The sequence below is a fragment of the Oncorhynchus mykiss genome, chromosome 30, assembly GCF_057628025.1.
Source record: "Oncorhynchus mykiss isolate SJ-2025 chromosome 30, ASM5762802v1, whole genome shotgun sequence".
In the NCBI taxonomy this organism is placed as follows: Eukaryota; Metazoa; Chordata; class Actinopteri; order Salmoniformes; family Salmonidae; genus Oncorhynchus; species Oncorhynchus mykiss.
Window position 1 is genome coordinate 22,097,501 of NC_143051.1, and position 25,833 is coordinate 22,123,333.

A 25,833-nucleotide genomic window follows, 5' to 3' on the forward strand; every position below is an offset into this window, starting at 1 on the left:
ATAACAAAAGGGTTGAATACTTATTGACGCAAGACCTTTCAGCGTTTACGTTTGTAATAATTTCTAAATATTTCTGAAAACATAATTCCATTTTGACATTGGGGTATTTTAAATTCAGACTGTAACACAACAAAATGTGGAATGAGTCAAGGGGTATGAATGCTTTCTGAAGGCTCTGTAGATGCAGACGTGTGGACACACACAAGGGAGGATTCACACACACACACGTGTCATTGAGTCGGGTAATCTAAAAACAGAAGACTACGTTATCTCACTGAGCTAAAGTCTAGACAAGGGTAGTTCACCGGACCTCCTCTGCCACACACACACACACCCTTTCCACCCCCACCATACACTCACATCGATGGCGTCCCTTTCAAAGATGCGTAGTTGTAGGAAGAGTTCTAGTTTGATCTTCCTCTCCTGAAACAGCTCCTCCATCTGAGCCTGGGCCTCATCCAGCTGCAGTAACACACTCTCTATGTGGTTGATGGAGCTGTTGTGGGGAGTCTTGTTACTGGAGATAGCAGAGTCCCTACCATAGGAGAGAACACACACACACACACACACACACACACACACACACACACACATTGAAGAAAACGTACACACACAAACAATTGGACATGTGCATTTACCAGGGGTTGGAACCGGTTCAGGGAAGAGAACAGAAAAACAAGAACATAAGTGATCTATACTGTTCCGGAACAGAACCGTAATTTTAAAAGCATGGGAACCGGTTAATAACGTTATTCCAGGATTTATTTTCACAGTCCCACAAAAAACACAAAGCGCCTATGCAAATCCCTCACTGTCACTTAGAAACGTATTCCCGTGTCTTCCTGCCTGCCAGCTGAAAATCTTTGGCAGTTTGTGTGTGTAGGCTACCTGCTTCTCCCTCTGAAGCATGCATATTCTACTGTAGCCCCTCCCCCTCCCTCCAAAGCGTGCATATTATACTGTAGCCCCTCCCTCTCCCTAAAAAACATGCATATTCTACAGTAGCCCCTCCCCCTGATGCATGCATATTCTACTGTAGCTACTGAAATTAGGGAGAGAGATTTTTAATTAGAAAACAATTGATACACCATCCATGCTGGTTAAGGATACTATAGTTATCACGTTTCACATTGGATTTATTTTCTACAAAAAGGTAAGACAAACTCAGCAACAAAAAAAACGTCCCTTTTTCAGTCTTTCAAAGATAATTCGTAAAAATCCAAATAACTTCACAGATCTTCATTGTAAAGGGTTTAAACACGGTTTCCCATGCTTGTTCAATGAACCATAAACAATTAATAAACATGCATCTGTGGAACGGTCGTTAAGACATTAACAGCTTAATGATGGTAGGCAATTAAAGTCACAGTTATGAAAACTTAAGACACTAAAGAGGCCTTTCTACTGACTGAAAAACACCAAAAGAAAGATTCCCAGGGTCCCTGCTCCTCTGCGTGAACGTGCCTTAGGCATGCTGCAAGGAGGCATGATGACTGCAGATGTGTCCAGGGCAATAAATTGCCATGTCTGTACTGTGAGAAGCCTAAGACAGCGCTACAGGGAGACAGGACGGACAGCTGATTATCCTCGCAGTGGCAGACCACGTGTAACAACACCGGCGGGACAGGTACAAGATGGCAAACACAACTGCCCGAGTTACACCAGGAACGCACAATCCCTCCATCAGTGCTGAGACTGTCTGCAATAGGCTTAGAGAGGCTGGACTGAGGGCTTGTAGGCCTGTTGTAAGGCAGGTCCTCACCAGACATCACAGGCAACAACGTCGCCAATGGGCACAAATCCACCATCGCTTGACCAGACAGGACTGGCAAAAAGTGCTCTTCACTGACGAGTCGCGGTTTTGTCTCACCAGGGGTGATAGTCGGATTAGTGTTTATCGTCGAAGGAATGAGCGTTACACCGAGGCCTGTACTCTGGAGCGGGATCAATTTGGAGGTGGAGGGTCCGTCATGGTCTGGGGCAGTGTGTTACAGCATCATCGGACTGAGCAAGTTGTTATTGCAGGCAATCTCAACGCTGTGCGTTACAGGGAAGACATCCTCCTCCCTCACATGGTACCCTTCCTGGAGGCTCATCCTGACATGACCCTCCAGCATGACAATGCCACCAGCCATACTGCTCGTTCTGTGCGTGATTGATTTCCTGCAAGGTAGGAATGTCAGTGCTCTGCTATGGCCAGCGAAGAGCCCGGATCTCAATCCCATTGAGCACGTCTGGGACCTGTTGGATCGGAGGGTGCAGTCCATGAGGAGGAGATGCACTGCAGTACTTAATGCAGCTGGTGGCCACACTGGATACTGACTGTTACTTTTGATTTTGACCTCCCCTTTGTTCAGGGACACATTATTCCATTTCTGTTCATCACATGTCTGTGGAACTTGTTCAGTTTATGTCTCAGTTGTTGAATCTTGTTATGTTCATACAAATATTGACACGCAGTTGACAGTGAGAGGACGTTTCTTTTTTGCTGAGTTTATTTACATTTTGTATTCTGGTTCCGCTCTGCAGGCACAAGCTTGTTACTTGGCTAGCTCTGGTCTGGCTCTCGAAAACTCTAGGAGGCATTATGTGTAATGTCATGGAACTGAGAGTCAAGTGCTAGCTCTGGTCCAAAGTTAGCTAGCACATCAGAGTCTAAGCCCTGTCTAAGCCACATATACACACAGACACAGCATTGTAGCAGAGTTCTGGGGATTCTACATAATTAACCACACTTATGTAACCAGCATTATGTAACAATATCCAGAGGAGAGAATACACCAGAGAGAGGGGGGAGCTTTAGTGTGTGTTGAGGGCTAGGTCTCAGACTCACACACTTGATATAAATAGAACCAGAATCATGGTCAGATGTGTCAAATACATGAATCTCTCTAACTCTCAACCTACTGCTTCTCTCCATCTCTCCCTTTCTATTGCCTCTCTCTCTCTCATCTGGCAGTCCGCTATGTGAGCATGCTATTGTTTTCTTTCATCTTCCTCTCCTCCTCCTCTTCTCTCTTCCATCCTACTCACCTTCTGCACAGTTTCTTCTAATTCATTGTGTGTGTGTGTGTTAGTGTGTGTTGAGTGTGTGAGTATGCGTGTGCGTCTGTGTGCACACGGTGTGTGTGTGTTCTACCTGAGCTGCTGGATGAGGTCCTCTCCCTCCTTGATGACGTTGACAGTGACCTGCAGGATGGTCAGCTGCTGCTGGCTGAAGCGTTTGATCAGATCCTGCACCGCCTCCACAGACTCAGCATACACATCATCTAACAGTTCCTTCTGCAGCTCCTCCAGCCACGTCCACAGCTAGGGACAGAGAGAATTAACATGTCGCACACACACAGTCCTGTAAGATGTCGCGCTACTTGACGACGCACGCACCCCTCCATCTCCACCCACCCACCGCCCCACCCCACCCCCACACACGCACTCTCCCTCCCTCCCACCCTGTACCTCTTTGACGTGTGTGTGGAAGGCGACAGACATGTCCAGCAGGACTTTGCGTTGCTCCACCCTCCTGACAAAGTCCTGGATCCGGTCCTCCAGCTGGTGGGCTGCCTGGTAGATCTCCTCTGGGTCACACTCTCCTGTCTGGGCCAGCTGCTCTGCTGCCTCCAGCAGCTTGTCAGCGTTAGTATAGGTGTTCTGGAGGAGGGACAGAACCAGCACACAGAGAAAGACAGAGGAGAGAGACAGAGAGGGGGGGGGGGGAGAAGAAAAGAGGGAGGACAGTTAACAAGAGAAATGGAGAAGGGGAGGAGAGAGAGACAGTAGTTAGTGCAAAGATGGAGAAAGAGAGGGTATGGAATGGAGAGAGGAAAGGGAAATGGGAAGATGAAGAGAGGAAAAGTAAAGAGAGAAAAGGTCAAAGCAGAGCCATGAAGAGAGGCGTCCTACCTGGGCGACCTCCTCGAAGTCCTCGTGTCGTTTCTGTAGCGCTCTGGCTCGATGGAGGGACTTCCCAACGCCTGTGTGTTTACTGAGGAACGCCTCCCCGTGGTTCTCTATCCAGTCCAGAACCTGCACACACACAAGCATGCAGTTAGCTAAGTGGCATAGAAGTTCAGGCTGTGGGGCAGAGGAAGGTAGATGACAGAGAGGATGAGGTCCCTCCCATCTGGTCATTTCTAGATAGGGGACAGCTTTTGTCAAATTGACGCATTTTAACTAACCCTTAGGCTTTTCCTAACCTCAACCTAACTCCCCTTACCTGCTCAATTAATTCCCCTAAACCTGCTATGAAAAGTCAAGTTTGACAAAAGCTGTATCCATTCTAGACAAAACCCTCATGTTCCTTCCGCCTTTCTTTCTCCCTCTTCACACCTTCCTTGTCCTGATGTCTCCCTCCTTCTCAGATCTTTCTCCATCCCACTCTCTCCCTCTACCACTTGGCAGAATACCCCTCACCTGGATACTGGCCAGCAGTATCGCAATGGCAACAGTTACCTTGGCTACAAGGGTGATGCCTATTAGTGTTTCCATACATTTCCAGTATGTGTATCATTTATGTGATCCCTGCGAGTATTGAACACACAACCATGGCTAGAGCCAGGCTCTTCCCAACTGAGCCACACAGGGTCAGAACTAGTCCACACCTGCTGTACGTCTTGCTGGAACACACACAGCTGGAGCCTCTGGTGCAGGCGGACTTTGCGGTGTTGCCAGATATTCTCCAGTTGTCTCTGGTGGTGCAGCACCTCGTGTATCACATCCAGCACATGGTGCACCGCCTTGCTGTAGTTGGCCGAGGCCGTTAGCGAATCAGCCCCCCCCGGGGTCAGAGGGCGCTGGAGCTTATCCAATAGGGCCTTACCGTCCTGACTGACCTGGCGGAGGGGGAAGGAAAATGGCTTGAGCACATACAGTACATACAAACACACATGTACAGACGGTTAGTATAGAACTTGCTAGTGATCCCCCCCCAAACACACACCTACACCAGTGGAGGCTGGTGGGGAGAGATATAGGAGGACGGGCTGATTGTAATGGCTGGAATGGTATTAATGGAATGGAGTCAAATGTGGTTTCCATATGTTTGATGTGTTTGTTAACGTTCCATTAACTCAATTCCAGCCATTACAATGAGCCCGTCCTCCTATATCTACACCAACACACATTATGTTACCTCTGGGTAGGCAGCAGTGCTGTTTACCTCTGAGTAGGCAGCAGTGATGTGTTCGTAGAGGCCCTGGTGGTGATGGATAGCATCCTCTAGGTCCTGGAGCTCCGAGGGTAGATCCACCTCTCCACACGCTTTACACCACGAGTCCACATTACCCATGTACTGTAGAGACAGGAACACAAACACATTACACACACACTTTACACCACGAGTCCACATTACCCATGTACTGTAGAGACAGGAACACAAACACATTACACACACACTTTACACCACGAGTCCATGTTACTCATTTACTATAGAGAGGAACACACACACAGCGCTGTGTCTAGTAACTATGTATTGCTCATTTTGGAAATATTTTGAGAGTCAGTGCATTATTCTACAATGATAACCTGGATGTCACATGGCTAGGTTAGTTCTTTGTAAATGATTCCACCATGATAACCTGGATGTCACATGGCTAGGTTAGTTCTTTGTAAATGATTCCACCATGATAACCTGGATGTCACATGGCTAGGTTAGTTCTTTGTAAATGATTCCACCATGATAACCTGGATGTCACATGGCTAGGTTAGTTCTTTGTAAATGATTCCACCATGATAACCTGGATGTCACATGGCTAGGTTAGTTCTTTGTAAATGATTCCACCATGATAACCTGGATGTCACATGGCTAGGTTAGTTCTTTGTAAATGATTCCACCATGATAACTTGGATGTCACATGGCTAGGTTAGTTCTTTGTAAATGATTCCACCATGATAACCTGGATGTCACATGGCTAGGTTAGTTCTTTGTAAATGATTCCACCATGATAACCTGGATGTCACATGGCTAGGTTAGTTCTTTGTAAATGATTCCACCATGATAACCTGGATGTCACATGGCTAGGTTAGTTCTTTGTAAATGATTCCAATCCTGATGGGACAATAGAGGAAAACAACAACAAAAAAACATAAAAGAAAAACAAAGCAACATCCCCCCAGAAAATGGAAGGCAGCTCACCTGGGTACCAGTCCAGGGCTTGACATTCAAGTAAATTTGAGAGTGGCACACCAGGCCAGTAGAAAGTGAAAACTGGGCCAAGATCACAGGAAAGCAAGTTATGCACGCAGAATTTCAATCGTGGGAGATTTCGTTAGCCAAGCATACAGTCTGATAATAAAATAAAAACCATTCCCCATTCTGAATGATGACATATAGCCCATATTAAGCCTTTAAGACGTAATATTCCCCTCCAGAAATAAGCCCAATAACATATTGATGAAAAGCAATATCTTTAGAGCCTGTACATATTATCAGGCAGGTGTGCTCTTTAAGCCCTAAGCATGATCACTTGTCTGATGCAGCCTCGTAGCTACATGGCTGAAGCATGATCACCTGTCTGATGCAGCCTCGTAGCTACATGGCTGAAGCATGATCACTTGTCTGATGCAACCTCGTGGCTACATGGCTGAAGCATGATCACCTGTCTGATGCAGCCTCGTAGCTACATGGCTGAAGCATGATCACCTGTCTGATGCAGCCTCGTAGCTACATGGCTGAAGCATGATCACTTGTCTGATGCAACCTCGTGGCTACATGGCTGAAGCATGATCACCTGTCTGATGCAGCCTCGTGGCTACATGGCTGAAGCATGATCACCTATCTGATGCAGCCTCGTAGCTACATGGCTGAAGCATGATCACCTGTCTGATGCAGCCTCGTAGCTACATGGCTGAAGCATGATCACCTATCTGATGCAGCCTCGTGGCGACATGGCTGAAGCATGATCACCTGTCTGATGCAGCCTCGTAGCTACATGGCTGAAGCATGATCACCTGTCTGATGCAGCCTCGTGGCGACATGGCTGAAGCATGATCACCTATCTGACGCAACCTCGTAGCTACATGGCTGAAGCATGATCACTTGTCTGATGCAGCCTCGTGGCTACATGGCTGAAGCATGATCACTTGTCTGATGCAGCCTCGTGGCTACATGGCTGAAGCATGATCACTTGTCTGATGCAGCCTCGTGGCTACATGGCTGAAGCATGATCACTTGTCTGATGCAGCCTCGTGGCTACATGGTTGAAGCATGATCACTTGTCTGATGCAGCCTCGTGGCTACATGGCTGAAGCATGATCACCTATCTGATGCAACCTCGTGGCTACATGGCTGAAGCATGATCACCTGTCTGATGCAGCCTCGTGGCTACATGGCTGAAGCATGATCACTTGTCTGATGCAGCCTCGTGGCTACATGGCTGAAGCATGATCACCTATCTGATGCAACCTCGTGGCTACATGGCTGAAGCATGATCACCTGTCTGATGCAGCCTCGTGGCTACATGGCTGAAGCATGATCACTTGTCTGATGCAGCCTCGTGGCTACATGGCTGAAGCATGATCACTTGTCTGATGCAGCCTCGTGGCTACATGGCTGAAGCATGGGGTTGCTCCTCTGCATTTTTTACCACAATAGGCTAATCATTAGCTAGATTACAGACTAAATATGGTCTTGTTGCTTGTTTAATGTCCTGAAAAAACTCCCACTGGCACTAATAACATCATGTGATTTTACAGTGTTTATAAATACAGTGTATTTCTGTGAATCTGAGTTTGGAAACGTACTGGCCCAAAGGGGCCATATGAAAGCATGATTAACTGTCCCGATGAGCTCGGCAGATGTTGCCTGGCCAGTGGGCAGCCCTGAATGTCGAGCCCTGCAGTCTCTTTAGCTAATCCACTCCCTGTATCCCATGTACTGAGGCAAAGAAAAAACGCCACCTGCTGGAGAAGACTGATTTTGGGCCCAGTTATCCCTCTCGCTTTGCCTCTTCCTCTCTGGTGCAACTCACACATTTTAGTTCATTACTATAGCTCCCGCCAATCAGTGTAAGTTGGAAATGCCGGATCTCTTTGGCAAGACGCATCATTCACCCAAGTTTTGTCAAAATCGGGCCAGCGCTGTCTGAGATATCGCGTGTGACAAACATACGAACGGACTGCCAGATGGACGGATGGAGACCGATCCACAGTCCCCTCCCCGATTTCAACGTGGGGGACAAGAAGACGTAGCAAAGAATAAAATAAAAGAAGAAGTCACAAGGGAATATTAAACAAACCAACACAGTAGGATTCTAATCTATTTGTAATCTCACTGCACACTCTCATCATACAGAGATCACACACACCAGAGAATGTGTATGTATGTACAGTTGAAGTCAGAAGTTTCCATACACTTAGGTTGGAGTCATTAAAACTCATTTTTCAACCACTCCACAAATTTCTTGTTAAAAAACTATAGTTTTGGCAAGTCGGTTAGGACATCTACTTTGTGCATCCTCGCTCCTTCCTGGGCTCGAACCAGGAATACAACGACAACAGCCACCCTCGAAGAAGCATTACCCATGCAGAGCAAGGGGAACAACCACTCCAAGTCACTATTAGCGCGCACCCCGCTAACTAGCTAGCCATTTCACATCGGTTACACCAGCCTCATCTCGGGAGTTGATAGGCTTGAAGTCATAAACAGCGCAATGCTTGAAGCACAACGAAGAGCTGCTTGCAAAATGCACGAAAGTGCTGTTTGAATGAATGCTTACGAGCCTGCTGCTGCCTACCACCGCTCAGTCAGATACTTGTATGCTTGTATGCTCAGTCAGATTATATGCAACGCAGGACAAGCTAGATAAACTAGTAATATCATCAACCATGTATAGTTAAGTAGTGATTATGATTGATTGTTTTTTATAAGATAAGTTTAATGCTAGCTAGCAACTTACCTTGGCTTACTGCATTCGCGTAACAGGCAGTCTCCTCGTGGAGTGCAATGTAATCAGGTGGTTAGAGCGTTGGACTAGTTAACTGCAAGGTTGCAAGATTGAATCTGTCATTCTGCCCCTGAATGAGGCAGTTAACCCACCGTTCCTAGGCCGTCATTGAAAATAATAATGTGTTCTTAACTGACTTGCCTAGTTAAATTAAGATTAAATAAAGGTGTAAAAAATATATATATATATTTTTTTAAATTGGCCAAATCGGTGTCCAAAAAAATTGGCCCTAATTAATCGGTCGACCTCTAATGTGTTCCTGCGTGTGACGAGTGTCTGTACCACCACCACCCACCTGGTCACATTTCTGGTGGAAGGCGGCAGACATCTCCAGCAGTGTGCTGCGTTCATCAAGGGCCGCAGCGAAGGCTTTCCACTCCGCTTCCAGCTGACCTGAAATCTGTTTAATCTGCACCGAGGCATAGTGACCAGACTCCAATAGCCTGTTACCCACTGACATTATCCTGTTGATGTTCACATACACGTTCTGGAGCGGGAAGGGGATTGGGGTGAGGGAGAGAAACATTGATTTGGTTTATTTAGCTATTCAGATAATAGACAAATAAACATACAGATATTTCACAATAAGCACAACAACAACAAAAAATGGAGTAAGCACTAGTCCATACCGAAAACCCCAATTTAGCGTACTTGCATTCCAGATTCTGGTTGTAGAAAGGATTGGAGTGATGTAAGTATGGAAGGATGCCAGCTTTGTAATAGCTACCTATGGATTCCCTATGGACCTAGCCTCAACTAGACAGGGAGTGTGTGCACACGAGAGAGAGCTTGTATTGATTTTAGTGCAGCGCTAAATGTCAGTGCGCGTTTCCATCTGCAGAGTCATCATCTAGCTGAGGCAAAACAGTCGATTCATCTCCTGCTTTAAAGACATCCGTTTCAGAACCATTATGTAAGCCTGTATGGATACTGCTTCTAGCTGTGTAATAGCCCGCTGCTCGGTGTGTGTGTGTTCTTACCATGCAGTTCATAGCAAAGTGGTTGTGCTGCGTCTGTAGCTCCATGGCGTGTGGGTGGTTGTTGCCGATCTCGGTGTAGCCGGCCAGGAACAGACCCTTGTTGGCCATTATCCAATCAAACATCTGAGGGAAAGACACCCAAACACACACGTTAGAGACGGGATAGTGCAGGCAGCTAACAGCTACAGACAGTAGAGTGTGCTTGGGTCTGTATCATTGTGCTTGTGTGTGGGTGTATCATTTTGTGTACTGTATACTGCTTAGCGGGACTACTGTATCTGTATGTATGCTTGCACGTGTGAATGTAGAAACGTGAGTGTGCAAAAACACTTTCTTGCAAGTGTGTGTGTGTGTGTGTATTTTCTTTATTTTTACTATTTTCTACATTGTAGAATAATAGTGAAGACATCAAAACTAGGAAATAACACATGGAATCATGTAATAACCAAAAAAGTGTTAAACAAATCAAAATATAGTTTATATTTGAGATTCTTCAAATTAGCCACACTTTGCCGTGATGACAGATTTGCACACTCTCACACCTGGAATGCATTTCAATTCTCAGGTGCGCCTTGTTAAAAGTACATTTTTGGAATTTTAATGCGTTTGAGCCAATCAGTTGTGTTGTGACAAGGTAGGGGTGGTTTACAGAAGATAGCCTTATTTGGTAAAAGACCAAGTCCATATTATGGCAAGAACAGCTCAAATAAGCAAAGAGAAACAACAGTCCATCATTACTTTAAGACATGAAGGTCAGTCAATCCGGAAAATGTCAAGAACTTCGAAAGTTTCTTCAAGTGCAGTCGCAAAAACCATCCAGCACTCTCATGAGGACCGCCACAGGAAGGAAGACCCAGAGTTACCTCTGCTGCAGAGGATAAGTTCATTACAGTTACCAGCCTCAGAAATTGCATCCCAAATAAATGCTTCAGAGTTCAAGTAACAGACACATCTCAACATCAGCTGTTCAGAGGAGACTGTGAATCAGAACTTCATGGTCGAATTGTTGCAAAGAAACCACTACTAAAGGACACCAATAAGAAGAAGAGACTTGCTTGGGCCAAGAAACAGGTACAATGGACATTAGACCAGTGGAAAGCTGTCCTTTGGTCAGATTTGAGATTTAGGGATCCAAACGCCGTGTCTTTGTGAGACGCAGAGTAGGTTCAAACGTTTGGGGTCACTTAGACATGTCCTTGTTTTAGAAAGAAAAGCAATTTTTTGTCCATTAAAATAACATAAAATTGATCAGAAATACAGTGTTGACATTGTTCATGTTGTAAATGACTATTCTAGCTGGAAACGGCAGATTTTTTATGGAATATCTACATAGGCGTACAGAGGCCCATTATCAGCAACCATCACTCCTGTGTTCCAATGGCACGTTGTGTTAGTTAATCCAAGTTTATAATTTTAAAAGGATAATTGATCATTAGGAAACCCTTTTGGAATGATGTTATCACAGCTGAAAACTGTTGTGCTGATTAAAGAAGCAATAAAACTGGCCTTCTTTAGACGAGTTGAGTATCTGGAGCATCAATATTTGTGGGTTCGATTACAGGCTCAAAATGGACAGAAACAAAGGACTTTCTTCTGAAACTCATCAGTCTATTCTTGTTCTGAGAAATTAAGGCTATTCCATATGAGAAATTGCCAAGAAACGGAAGATCTCGTACAACGCTTTGTACTACTCCCTTCACAGAACAGCGCAAACTGGCTCTAACTAGAATAGAAAGGAGTGGGAGGCCATGGTGCACAACTGAGCAAGAGGACAAGTACATTAGAGTGTCTAGTTTGAGAAACAGACGCCTCAAGTCCTCAACTGGCAGCTTTATTAAATAGTACCTGCAAAACACCAGTCTCAACAGTGAAGAGGCGACTCCGGGATGCTGGCCTTCTAGGCAGAGTTGCAAAGAAAAAACCATATCTCACACTGGTCAGTAAAAAGAAAAAATTAAGATGGGCAAAAGAACACAGACACTGGACAGAGGAAGATTGGAAAAAAGTGTTATTGACAGACGAATCTAAGTCTGAGGTGTTCGAATCACAAAGAACATTCGTGAGACGCAGAAAAAATGCTGGAGATGCTGGAGGGAGGAGTGCTTGACGCCATCTGTCAAGCATGGTGGACACAATGGGATGGTCTGGGAGTGCTTTGGTGGTGGTAAGTGGGAGATTTGTACAGGGTAAAAGGGATCTTGAAGAAGGAAGGCTATCACTCCATTTTGCAACGCCATGCCATACCCCGTGGACGGCGCTTAATTGGAGCCAATTTCCTCCTACAACAGGACAATGACCCAAAGAACAACTCCAAACTATACAATAACTATTTAGGGAAGAAGCAGTCAGCTGGTGTTCTGTCTATAATGGAGTGGCCAGCACAGTCACCGGATCTCAACCCTACTGAGCTTTTGTGGGAGCAGCTTGACCGTATGGTACATAAGAAGTGCCCATCAAGTCAATCCAACTTGTGGGAGATGCTTCAGGGAGCATGGGGTGAAATCTCTTCAGATTACCTCAACAAATTGACAATTAGAATGCCAAAGGTCTGTATAAGGCTGTAATTGCTGCAAATGGAGGACTCTTTGACGAAAGCAAAGTTTGAAGGACACATTATTTCAATTAAAAATCCTTATTTATAATGACTATATCTCCTATTAATTTTGCCACTGATTTCCTGTATGTTTTCATGAAAAACAAGGACATCTCTAATTTACACCAAACTTTTGAACGGTAGTGTATTTGGGAACTCCTTCAAGACTGTTGGAAAAGCATTCCAGGTGAAGCTGGTTGAGAGAATGCCAAGAGTGTACAAAGCTGTCATCAAATCAAAATCATATACACATATTTAGCAGATGTTATTGCTTGTGTTCCTAGCTCCAACAGTCCCGTAATATCTAACAATTCACAACAATATAAACAAATCTAAAAGTAAAATAATGGAATTATGAAATATATAAATCTTAGGATGAGGAACCTAAAAATTTTTTGATTTGTTTAACACTTTTTTTGGTTATTACATGATTCCATATGTGCTATTTCATAGTGTTGATATCTTCACTATTATTCTACAATGTAGAAAATAGTAAAAATAAAGAAAAACCTTTGAATGAGTAGGTGTGTCAACATTTGTGACTGGTACTGTATGTGTGTGTGTGTACATACATACATACATCTGTGAATCACTAGGCACAGGAAGAGGAGAGATGAGCTGAGTGTCATAAGAGAATACCAAGAGCCTCTTCAGAGCTAACTACCCTCTATCGTGTCCTAGCAACAAGCCCTTACCGCAGTCCAACACTGCTATCTGTCTATTCTACAGTAACTATTGACGGTATCAATTATACTCCATCAGCCTATTACACTGGATCTATTCAGCCCCCTACACACACACATCCCACTAGCTGTTGTCTTTTCCTTTAATCTCCAACCATGGTACCTTCTCAGCATCCTGTTCGAAGAGGCGGAGCTGGAAACACTGGTCCAGCTGGAGTTTCCTGATGTGCCAGGCCTGGTGGAGGTGTTGTCGTGTGCTGTGGAGTTTGTCCAGCAGGGTGGCGACGCGTGGCACCAGCCCCTGGGTGTCAGCGTTACACACACCGCTGGCGTTAGAGTTCCTGTACGACTCACTGCTCTGGATACGCTGCAGCAACCTGGGAGAGAGGACGCAACGTGAAATAACACACACACACACACCACCACCAGCAGTGTAAAATTAGCCTCGCCATCAGTCTGAGTGAGCGTGTGTGTGCGTGCGTGCGTAGCCTACCTCTGTCCCTCCGTATCCAGTTCCTCTATAGGAGCTTTGATGACCTTCTTCTTCAGCGTGGCGTGTTCCTCTATCATGCGCCGCGCCCCGTCCAGGTCCGTGGGGAAGTCTTTCCTCGCCACCACCTCCTGCATCTCCTCCAGCCTCGACAACATGTGACCCGCGTGCCCCGTAAACTCCTCAAACGCAACCCGCACCTGGAAAAGAACCAAGACACTGTATGGATTGATTGATAAATTGATTGATTGACTTGTGGTTGTATTACTGACTAAGAGATCTAAAGTGTGTGTTTACGTCGGTGTATTTTGGTTTTTGCAAACCATTGATTGATTAATTGATTGACTGTTCGTACCTCGATCCACTCGTCATGGTTGTATTCTAGACTTCCCTCGAAGTCAGAGGTCAGCTGGGAGGGGTCAACCACCTTAGATAGACCCTCCAACGACACCATGGTGGTCTAGAGAGAGATGGAGAGGGGGAAGAGGGGGAGATGAGGAGGAATGGTAAAGAGGGAAGAGAAGAAAGGGAAGAGAGGGAGGGAGGGATAGAGGAGGCTTTAAATCAATTCTAACAACATCATCACAGCCTTTTGGTTGGGTTCAAGTTCAACGCCCACGCCGTGCTCACTGGGTCAGTGACACACAGCAATAATGGTGATTCAGACACTCAGATAGACACATTTGATTGGCTATGACAAAAAGGGGAGGGGTTACGACAGAGGGTCATCTCTCTCGGTCTCGTTCTCCCTCACCTTGTTTAAGTCTGCTGATTTTATATTGCGTTTTGGGGGACATTTAGAAAATTACTTTTACCCCAGAAAAGGTAAAATGTCTGTACAGATTGAGAAATATGGGAGAGATTGTTTCCGTTCTCAAGTGATTTATGTTGACAAGATAATACCAGCCCACACAGCAAGGTTAACACCCACACTCTGTGTCAGATTGAAGGATAGACAGAGGATGAAGAGAGAGACCTGACAAAGCCTTGCGTGGGCAAGATTAGCGAAAGAAAGAAATAACAGAAAGAAAAGACAGACAGACAGACAGACAAAGAGAGAGAGAGAAAAAAAAAGCTGAGAACCCCTTAAAACCACAGAAAGGCAGACAGAAAGAGTAAAGCACAATTCTAAGGGTTCTCTTCTATTGACAAGTCCAGGTAAGAATACATCAGCCATCTCCTATAGAAGACTGTTCTATCTGTTAAAGGTAGGAATGCATTGGTCCATCTCTCCATCTTTCTCTCTATCCCCTCCATCTCCTATAGAAGACTGTTCCAGCTGTTAATGGAATGTTCCAATGTTTTAAAAGCATAACCCAGATTTGGATGGAAAAGTGATTTTCACTGAGCAAAATGTGGCGCTGAAAAACACACATGTACATATTACCTCACTGACCTCGACTAGCCTGTACCTCCGACTCCTGTATGGATATAGCCTCGTTGTTTTTCTTATTTATTGTGTTACTTTTTCTTACTTTATTTGACTTGTTACTTTTTTTAAAAGTGGCATTGTTGGTTAAGGGCTTGTAAGTAAACATTTCACAGTAAGGAGTACTTGTTGTATTCGGCATGTGACAAATAGCATGTGATTTGACACACATTGGCCTCGCGCACACAGCAGGGAAAAGAGAACGGGTGGTGTTGAATGGCGTGTGTTCTGCCCTATGGCGACTGGCTGACAGAGTGACACACGGCTTTATACACCATCAACCAATCAATAAAGCCCTCTGAGACAACCCAATACCACAACAGTGCTCTAACAGGGTGGCTGTGTGGAGGGCTGTGTGTGTGTGTCAACTTAATACAACATCAAAAGTAGCACTCCACACAGCCCAGACACGGCAAATAAAACCAGCAAATAAATCTAATCTAATAACCTTTTCAACACTATTACAGGTCATTAAGCCTATCAAAAACGATTCAAAACAGCAGTGTGTGTGAATTAAAACAAGCAGAGCTCCATACAATATCCCATTGTGATTCTAAATCAGTATAATAAGCAGTACACCACAAAGTCACAGTCAAGACATACCATATTGTTGTTGGGTTTGTTACGTTTCAGAAAAGTCACAGTCAAGACATACCATATTGTTGTTGGGTTTGTTACGTTTCAGAAAAGTCCCAGTCAAGACATACCATATTGTTGTTGGGTTTGTTACGTTTCAGCAAAGTCACAGTCAAAACAGACCATATTGTTGTTGGGTTTGTTACGTTTCAGCAAAGTCACAGTCAAAACAGACCATATTGTTGTTGGGTTTGTTACGTTTCAGCAAAGTCACAGTCAAAACAGACCATATTGTTGTTGGGTTTGTTACGTTTCAGCAAAGTCACAGTCAAAACAGACCATATTGTTGTTGGGTTTGTTACGTTTCAGCAAAGTCACAGTCAAGACATACCATATTGCTGTTGGGTTTGTTACGTTTTAGCAAAGTCACAGTCAAAACAGACCATATTGTTGTTGGGTTTGTTACGTTTCAGCACAGTCAAGACATACCATATTGTTGTTGGGTTTGTTACGTTTCAGCAAAGTCACAGTCAAGACATACCATATTGTTGTTGAGTTTGTTACGTTTCAGCAAAGTCACAGTCAAAACAGACCATATTGTTGTTGGGTTTGTTACGTTTCAGAAAAGTCACAGTCAAGACATACCATATTGTTGTTGGGTTTGTTACGTTTCAGCAAAGTCACAGTCAAAACAGACCATATTGTTGTTGGGTTTGTTACGTTTCAGCAAAGTCACAGTCAAAACAGACCATATTGTTGTTGGGTTTGTTACGTTTCAGCAAAGTCACAGTCAAAACAGACCATATTGTTGTTGGGTTTGTTACGTTTCAGCAAAGTCACAGTCAAAACAGACCATATTGTTGTTGGGTTTGTTACGTTTCATCAAAGTCACAGTCAAAACAGACCATATTGTTGTTGGGTTTGTTACATTTCAGCAAAGTCACAGGCATGAAATTGCAATGAATGCAGTGACATGGTACAGTATAGTACAGTAAAGGACAGTATAGTATAATACAGTATAGTACAGTACAACATAGTATAGGACAGTATAGTATAATACAGTATAGTACAGTACAACATAGTATATATAGGACAGTATAGTATAGTACAGTACAGAACAGTATAGTATAGTTAGGGTTGCAAAGCTACTGATAATTTACCAGTCATGGAATCTTCTATAATTTTGGTCATCTATGTTAATTTACACTTGAATAACTTTAAAACATGTATTCATATATAGTATACATGTTTTATATATGTGAGTTTCTAGTGGATCGACCATATGGTTCAAGAGAAAATATCCTAATTAATGAAAAAGCAGCTAATCAACAATGACATCACTCTTCCAACGATTTACTTTTTTCACAACTGCCACCAACTTGGGGCCAAAACATTTACAACTAAAAAATATTGACAACGTAAAATAAATCATGCTCAAACCCTCATATTAAAACACCAATGGTATTCACTAAGTTTATGGTTTATATTTCATGTTTTACAGCTTTGTCATTCTACTGTATATTTTAAAATCACCTCATTATATATTTGACATTTGATAAGGCCACACAGGGGGCCAGAGATCATTACAGACAGACGCCTGGGATAATCTGAAGAACCCAAAAGGCCCACTAGATGTGTTGATGAAATACATCAAATCCTTGAAAGTTACAACTATTCTGCTAGTTTACTGGTAAACTTTGAAAGTTTCCAGTAACACAACCTCCCTTTGCAAACCTAAGTACAGAACACTATAGTATAGTACAATAAAAACAAAAATGTTACCTCAAATTCAAACTTGGAGCTGCCGAAGTTGGTGCGTTGTTTCTGCCAGAAGTTGTCTGGTTTGATGATGAGCGCTATGTGTATACAGCAGGGGAACGACTCCTGGAGGATCTTCAGTAGAGATTTGATACTGTCCCATTTACTGCCTCGCATGTCTACTATGACTGTGAAGCCATGCTGGATCACCTCCTCACTGGACCGAGGGGAGGGAGGAGGAGGAGGAGGGAGAAGGAAGGTGGTAGCGAAGGAGTGAGAGTGGATGGTATGGCAAGATGAGGAGGAGAGAGGAGAGCGTGGGAGGGAGAGAGAAGGTAGGAGGGGGAGAGGTGGTAGCGAAAGAGTGAGAGGGTGAGAAAGGGGAGGGGGTAGAGAAAGAGGGAGGATGGTGAGTGGGAGGTAGAGAAAGAGGGAGGATGGTGAGTGGGAGGTAGAGAAAGCGGGAAGGGAGGAGGGAGAGAGAGAATCAAAACAAACCATGAGATGGTGATGACGCATTTTCTGTACTGTGAGAAGCACAGAGTACGCACTATGAATTCACACACACACACACACACACACCCACCCACCCAAACCCACATACAGAATGATAAATCACAAAAACCTACAGTGATTTCCATCCAGATTGGAAGAAAAATCAATCAGAATAATGACCAAAAGGAAGCAAAAAAAGAGACTCAATCCATCATCAGCATCAAGACTGTAGTTCAACTAAGATTCTCCCCACAGCATCACACATCTCCTGCATGGCTAGTAATAAACACTGCATCTAGTTATCTCCCTCTCTCTCTCTATTCCCTCTGTCTCTATTCCCCCTCTTTCTCTTCTCTCGTTCTCTATTCCCTCTCTCTCTCTCTCTATTCCCTCTGTCTCTATTCCCCTTCTTTCTCTTCTCTCGTTCTCTATTCCCTCTCTCTCTCTATTCCCTCTCTCTCACTCTATTCCTCCTCTCCCTCCCTCACGGCTGACCTCAACACTCAGACCCAGAGAGTTTCATATCTCAAGAGAATACACACAATTCCTCTCTACTTCACTCACTCTCTTTCTAGAGCCATCCTTTATCTCCCTTAATCCATTATTCCTCTCTCAATTCCATATTCCCTCCTAACACGAGCTTTCTGGATTCCTTCCCTTTCTATCCAGCTTTCCCTCCTTTCTTTCTAATGCCTGTCTGTCAGCAACTCTGACTCCCACTACACTGAGCAGAGTGAGAGAGGAGAGAGGAGAGGAGAGGAGAGAGGAGAGAGGAGAGAGGAAAGAGGGGAGAGGAGAGGAGAAGAGAGAGCAGAGATGAGAGGAGAGGAGAGGAGAGAGGATCGAGGAGAGGAGAGAGGATCGAGGAGAGGAGAGAGGAGAGGAGAGAGAGGGGAAAGGGTAGAGAGAAGAGGAGAAGAGAGAGCAGAGAGGAGAGGAGTGAGGAGAGGAGAGAGGAGAGAGGAGAGAGGAGAGAGGAGAGGAGAGGAGAGAGGAAAGAGGAGAGAGAAGAGGAGAAGAGAGAGCAGAGAGGAGAGGAGAGGAGAGAGGATCGAGGAGATGAGAGAGGAGAGGAGAGAGAGGGGAATCACAAATAAGGTAACAGAGACAAAGTGGGGAGCGAGAGATCTAGATTTTATCTACATAAGAGAGGGAGAGAGTAGAAGCGTTAAAATAGTTTTTGTAAAGAGAGACGTACCTGGGAGAGAGCAGCAGCGTACAGACCTACTCATCCGCAGCTATCATCACAACTACTGAGCTGATCGAGCAACCGTACCGCCTCTGCGACACTCTGTTGTATTCAAACACACACACACACTCCTCCCTCTGTGTTTTAATCCCTTGCTCTCTCCCACTCCATGTTCCACTCACTCTCTGCCCTCCCTCACTCCCTCCTTTTCCTTTGGACCCTCCCTCACGCCAACTCTCCATCCCGCACACCAGCCTCCCTCACTCCGACTCTCCATCTCTCCAACCATTGATCTCTCCATCTATTAATTTCTCTTTCTCTCTAGCCATTGGTCACTCGCCATCCAATGGTCTCTCTCTCCATCCATTGGTCACTCAATTAATTTCTCTCTTGCTCTACCCATGGGTATCTCTCCATCCAATGGTCTCTCTCTCCATCCATTTGCATCTCTATCTATTCATTTCTCTCTCTCCATCCATTTGTCTCTCTCTCTATTCATATCTCTCTCCATCCATTTGTCTCTCTCTCTATTCATGTCTCTCTCCATCCATTCGTCTCTCTCTATCCATTTGTCTCTCTCATCTATTAATTTGTCTCTCTCCATCCATTTGTCTCTCTCTATTAATTTGTCTCTCTCCATCCATTTGTCTCTCTCATCTATTAATTTGTCTCTCCATCCATTTGTCTCTCTCTATTCATATCTCTCTCCATCCATTTGTCTCTCTCATCTATTAATTTGTCTCTCTCCATCCATTTGTCTCTCTCTCCATCCATTTGTCTCTCTCTCTATTAATTTGTCTCTCTCTTTTCGTGTCTCTCTCTCCATCCATGTGTCTCTCTCTCCATCCATTGGTCTCTTTCTCCATCCATTTGTCTCTCTCTCCATCCATTTGTCTCTCTCTCTATTAATTTGTCTCTCTCTCATCCATTTGTCTCTCTCTCTATTAATTTGTCTCTCTCTCCATCCATCTGTCTCTCTCCATCCATGTGTCTCTCTCTCCATCCATTTCTCTCTCTCTCCATCCATGTGTCTCTCTCTCCATCCATTTGTCTCTCTCTCTATTAATTTGTCTCTCTCTCCATCCATTTGTCTCTCTCCATCCATTTGTCTCTCTCTTTTCATGTCTCTCTCTCCATCCATGTGTTTCTCTCTCCATCCATTGGTCTCTCTCCATCCATTTGTCTCTCTCTCTATTAATTTGTCTCTCTCTATTAATTTGTCTCTCTCTCTCTCCATCCATCTGTCTCTCTCCATCCATTTGTCTCTCTCTCCATCCATCTGTCTCTCTCTTTTCATGTCTCTCTCTCCATCCATTTGTCTCTCTCTCTCTATTCATTTGTCTCTCTCTCCATCCATTTGTCTCTCTTTATCCATTTGTCTCTCTCTATTCATTTGGCTCTCTGTCTACTTATTTGTCTCTCTCTCTCTCTATTCATTTGTCTCTCTCTTTATCCATTTGTCTCTCTCTATTCATTTGTCTCTATCTCTACTTATTTGGCTCTCTCTCTACTTATTTGTCTCTCTCTCTCTCTCTCCATCCATGTGTCTCTCTCTATTCATTTGTATCTCTCTCTCTACTTGTCTCTCTCTCCATCCATTTGTATCTCTATTCATTTGTCTCTCTCTCTCTACTTATTTGTTTCTCTCTCCATCCATTTGTCTCTCTCTATTCGTGTCTCTCTATTTATTTGTCTCTCTCTCTCTATTTATTTCTCTCTCTCTCTCTCTCTCTCTATTTATTTGTCTCTCTCTATCCATTTGTCTCTCTCTCGCTCCATTTATTTCTCTCGCTCTCTCAATTTATTTTCCTCTCTCTCTCTATTCATTTGTCTCTCTCTTTATCCATCGGTCTCTCTCCATCCATTTGTCTCTCTCTATTCATTTGTCTCTCTCTCCATCCATTTGTCTCTCTCTCTCCATTTATTTATCTCGCTCTCTCAATTTATTTTCCTCTCTCTCTATTCATTTGTCTCTCTCTTTATCCATCTGTCTCTCTCCATCCATTTGTCTCTCTCTATTCATTTGTCTCTCTCTCCATCCATTTGTCTCTCTCTATTTATTTGTCTCTCTCTCTCCATTTGTCTCTCCCTATCCATTTGTCTCTCACTCTCTCCATTTATTTATCTCGCTATCTCAATTTATTTTCCTCTCTCTCTCTATTCATTTGTCTCTCTCTCCATCCATTTGTCTCTCTCCATCCATTTGTCTCTCTCTATCCATTTGTCTCTCACTCTCTCCATTTATTTATCTCGCTCTCTCAATTAATTTTCCTCTCTCTCTCTATTCATTTGTCTCTCTCTCCATCCATTTGTCTCTCTCCATCCATTTGTCTCTCTCTCCATCCATTTGTCTCTCTCTCCATCCATTTGTCTCTCTCTCCATCCATGTGTCTCTCTCTCCATCCATGTGTCTCTCTCTCCATCCATTTGTCTCTCTCTCCATCCATGTGTCTCTCTCTCCATCCATGTGTCTCTCTCTCCATCCATTTGTTTCTCTCTCCATCCATTTGTCTCTCTCTATTAATTTGTCTCTCTCTCCATCCATCTGTCTCTCTCCATCCATTTGTCTCTCTCTCCATCCATTTGTCTCTCTCTCTATTCATTTGTCTCTCTCTCTATTAATTTGTCTCTCCATCCATCCATTTGTCTCTCTCCATCCATTTGTCTCTCTCTCCATCCATCTGTCTCTCTCCATCCATGTGTCTCTCTATCCATCCATTTGTCTCTCTCTCTATTAATTTGTCTCTCCATCCATCCATTTGTCTCTCTCTCTATTAATTTGTCTCTCTCTCCATCCATCTGTCTCTCTCATCCATTTATCTCTCTCCATCCATCTATCTCTCTCCATCCATTTGTCTCTCTCTTTTCATGTCTCTCTCTCCATCCATTTGTCTCTCTCTCTATTAATTTGTCTCTCTCTCCATCCATCTGTCTCTCTCCATCCATTTGTCTCTCTCCATCCATCTGTCTCTCTCCATCCATTTGTCTCTTTCTTTTCATGTCTCTCTCTCCATCCATTTGTCTCTCTCTTTATTAATTTGTCTCTCTCTCCATCCATTTGTCTCTCTTTATCCATTTGTCTCGCTCTATTCATTTGTCTCTATTTATTTCTCTCTCTCTCTCTCTATTCATTTGTCTCTCTCTTTATCCATTTGTCTCTCTCTATTCATTTGTCTCTCTCTCCATTCATTTGTCTCTCTCTCTATTCATTTGTCTCTCTCTCTATTCGTCTCTCTCTCTACTTATTTGTCTCTCTCTCTCTCTCTCCATCCATTTGTCTCTCTATTCATTAGTCTCTCTCTCTCTCTCTACTTATTTGTCTCTCTCTCCATCCATTTGTCTCTCTCTATTCGTGTCTCTCTCTCCATCCATTTGTCTCTGTCACTTATTTGTCTCGCTCTCTCTCTCTCTTTTCATTTGTCTCTCTCTCTCTCTATTTATTTGTCTCTCTCACTTATTTGTCTCTCTCTCTACTTATTTGTCTCTCTCTCTCTCTCCATCCATGTGTCTCTCTCTATTCATTTGTCTCTCTGTCCATCCATTTGTCTCTCTACTTATTTGTCTCTTTATCCATCCATTTGTCTCTCTCTCTATCCATTTGTCTCTCTCTCCATCCATTGGTCTCTTTCTCCATCCATTTGTCTCTCTCTCCATCCATTTGTCTCTCTCTCCATCCATTTGTCTCTCTCTCCATCCATGTGTCTCTCTCTCCATCCATTTGTCTCTCTCTCCATCCATTTGTCTCGCTCTCCATCCATTTGTTTCTCTCTCCATCCAGTTGTCTCTCTCTCCATCCATGTGTCTCTTTCTCCATCCATTTGTCTCTCTCTCCATCCATTTGTCTCTCTCTCCATTCATTTGTCTCTCTCTATTCGTGTCTCTCTCTCCATCCATTTGTCATCATCATCTCTCTATTTATTTGTCTCTCTCTCTCTATTTATTTCTCTCTCTCTCTCTCTCTCTATTTATTTGTCTCTCTCTATCCATTTGCCTCTCACTCTCTCAATTCATTTCCCTCGCTCTCTCAATTTATTTTCCTCTCTCTCTCCATTCATTTGTCTTTCTCTATCCATTTGTCTCTCTCCATTCATTTGTCTCTCTCTATATATTTGTCTCTCTCTCCATTCATTTGTCTCTCTCTCTATATTTGTCTCTCTCTCTATATTTGTCTCTCTCTATATATTTGTCTCTATATATATTTGTCTCTCTCTCCATTCATTTGTCTCTCTCTATATATTTGTCTCTTTCTCCATTCATTTGTGTCTCTCTCTCTATCCATGTGTGTCTCTCTCTCTATTTATTTGTCTCTCTCTCCATCCATTTGTCTCTCTCTCCATCCATTTGTCTCTCTCTCCATCCATGTGTCTCTCTCTCCATCCACTTGTCTCTCTCTCCATCCATTTGTCTCTCTCTCTATTAATTTGTCTCTCTCTCCATTCATTTGTCTCTCTTTCTCCATTAATTTGTGTGTCTCTCTCGATATCCATGTGTGTCTCTCTCTCCATCCATGTGTCTCTCTCTCCATCCATGTGTCTCTCTCTCCATCCATTTGTCTCTCTCTCTATCCATTTGTCTCTCTCTCTATCCATTTGTCTCTCTCTCCATCCATGTGTCTCTCTCTCCATCCATTTGTCTCTCTCTCTATTCATTTGTCTCTCTCTCCATCCATGTGTCTCTCTCTCCATCCATGTGTCTCTCTCTCCATCCATGTCTCTCTCTCCATCCATTTGTCTCTCTCTCTATCCATTTGTCTCTCTCTCTATCCATTTGTCTCTCTCTCCATCCATGTGTCTCTCTCTCCATCCATTTGTCTCTCTCTCTATTAATTTGTATCTCTCTCCATCCATGTGTCTCTCTCTCCATCCATTTGTCTCTCTCTCCATCCATTTCTCTCTCTCTATCCATTTGTCTCTCTCTCTATCCATTTGTCTCTCTCTCCATCCATTTGTCTCTCTCTCTATCCATGTGTCTCTCTCTCCATCCATTTGTCTCTCTCTCCATCCATTTGTCTCTCTCTCTATCCATTTGTCTCTCTCTCCATCCATTTGTCTCTCTCTCTATCCATGTGTCTCTCTCTCCATCCATTTGTCTCTCTCTCTATTCATTTGTCTCTCTCTATCCATTTGTCTCCCTCTCTAACCATTGGTCTCTCTCCATCCATTTCTCTCTCTCCATCCATTTGTCTCTCTCTCCATCCATTTTTCTCTCTCTCTCTCTCTCTCTCTCTCTATGAATTTGTGTGTCTCACTCTATCCATTTGTCTCTCAATTAATTTGTCTCTCTCTCGCTCTCTTCAGTTCTCTCTCTCTCGCTCTCTTCAGTTCTCTCTCTATATTCATTTGTCTCTCTCGCAATTCATTTGCCTCTCTCTCTCTCAATTCATTTGCCTCTCTCTCTCGCAATTCATTTGCCTCTCTCTCTCGCAATTCGTTTGCCTCTCTCTCTCGCAATTCATTTGCCTCTCTCTCTCTCAATTCATTTGCCTCTCTCTCTCGCAATTCATTTGCCTCTCTCTCTCGCAATTCATTTGCCTCTCTCTCTCAATTCATTTGCCTCTCTCTCTCTTCATTCATTTGCCTCTCTCAATACATTTGCCTCTCTCTCTCAATTCATTTTCCTCTCTTTCCATTGATTTGCCTCACTCTCTCAATTCATTTTCATCTCTCTATCCATTTGTCTCCATCTCTCCATCCATTTGTCTCTCGCACTCAAATAATTTGCCTCTCCCTCTCAATTAATTTGCCTCTCTCTCGCTCAATTCATTTGCATCCCTCTCTCGCTCAATTCATTTGCATCTCTCTCTCAATTAATTTGCCTCTCTCTCTCAATTAACTTTACTCTCCCTCAATTAATTTTACTCTCCCTCTATTCATGTCTCTCTCTCTCTATCCATGTGTCTCTCTATTTATCCATTTGTCGCTCTCTTTATCCATTGTCTCTCTCTCTATTCATTTTACTCTCCATCTATTCATTTTACTCTCCCTCTATTCATGTCTCTCTCCATCTATTCATTTTACTCTCCATCTATTCATTTTACTCTCCCTCTATTCATGTCTCTCTCTATTAATTTTACTCTCCATCTATCCATTGTCTCTCTCTCTATTCATTTTACTCTCCATCTATTCATTTTACTCTCCCTCTATTCATGTCTCTCTCCATCAATTCATTTTACTCTCCCTCTATTCATGTCTCTCTCCATCTATTCATTTTACTCTCCATCTATTCATTTTACTCTCCCTCTATTCATGTCTCTCTCCCTCTATTCATTTGGCTCTCTCTCTATCCATGTGTCTCTCTCTCTATCCATGTGTCTCTCTCTTTATCCATTTGTCACTCTCTTTATCCATTGGTCTCTCTCTCCATCGATCTCTCTCCATCCATTGGTCTCTCTCCATCCATTGGTCTCTCTCTCTATCCATTTGTCTCTCTCTCTATCCATTTGTCTCTCTCTCCATCGATCTCTCTCCATCCATTTGTCTCTCTCTCTCCATCCATTTGTCTCTCTCTCTATCCATTGGTCTCTCTCTATTCATTTTACTCTCCCTCTATTAATGTCTCTATCCATTTGTCACTCTCTCTATTCATTTGTCTCTCTCTCCATCGATCTCTCTCCATCCATTTGTCTCTCTCTCTATTCATTTTACTCTCCCTCTATTAATTTGTCTCTCTCTCTATTCATTTTACTCTCCCTGTATTAATTT

At 43.6% G+C, this 25,833-nt stretch overlaps 1 protein-coding gene across 10 annotated transcripts in view; it reads right to left on the reverse strand.

Moving 5' to 3' along the window:
• LOC110489404 (triple functional domain protein) overlaps nucleotides 1-25,833 on the reverse strand; it is a 123,828-nt gene that overhangs the window by 48,365 nt on the left and 49,630 nt on the right. For all 10 annotated transcript variants that reach the window (XR_016493554.1, XR_016493552.1, XR_016493551.1 and 7 more), the window contains exons 5-16: nucleotides 17,473-17,665; nucleotides 14,041-14,145; nucleotides 13,689-13,885; nucleotides 13,359-13,572; nucleotides 9,920-10,042; nucleotides 9,235-9,426; nucleotides 5,156-5,287; nucleotides 4,599-4,829; nucleotides 3,901-4,023; nucleotides 3,457-3,648; nucleotides 3,140-3,309; nucleotides 361-535 (exon numbers count right to left, since the gene is read on the reverse strand). Coding sequence is in view for 6 of the 10 variants with exons in the window: in XM_036970828.2 (XP_036826723.2) it covers nucleotides 361-535; nucleotides 3,140-3,309; nucleotides 3,457-3,648; nucleotides 3,901-4,023; nucleotides 4,599-4,829; nucleotides 5,156-5,287; nucleotides 9,235-9,426; nucleotides 9,920-10,042; nucleotides 13,359-13,572; nucleotides 13,689-13,885; nucleotides 14,041-14,145; nucleotides 17,473-17,665 (2,047 nt within the window). In the remaining 4 variants the exon portion in view is untranslated. The remainder of the gene's footprint in view (nucleotides 1-360; nucleotides 536-3,139; nucleotides 3,310-3,456; nucleotides 3,649-3,900; nucleotides 4,024-4,598; nucleotides 4,830-5,155; nucleotides 5,288-9,234; nucleotides 9,427-9,919; nucleotides 10,043-13,358; nucleotides 13,573-13,688; nucleotides 13,886-14,040; nucleotides 14,146-17,472; nucleotides 17,666-25,833) is intronic.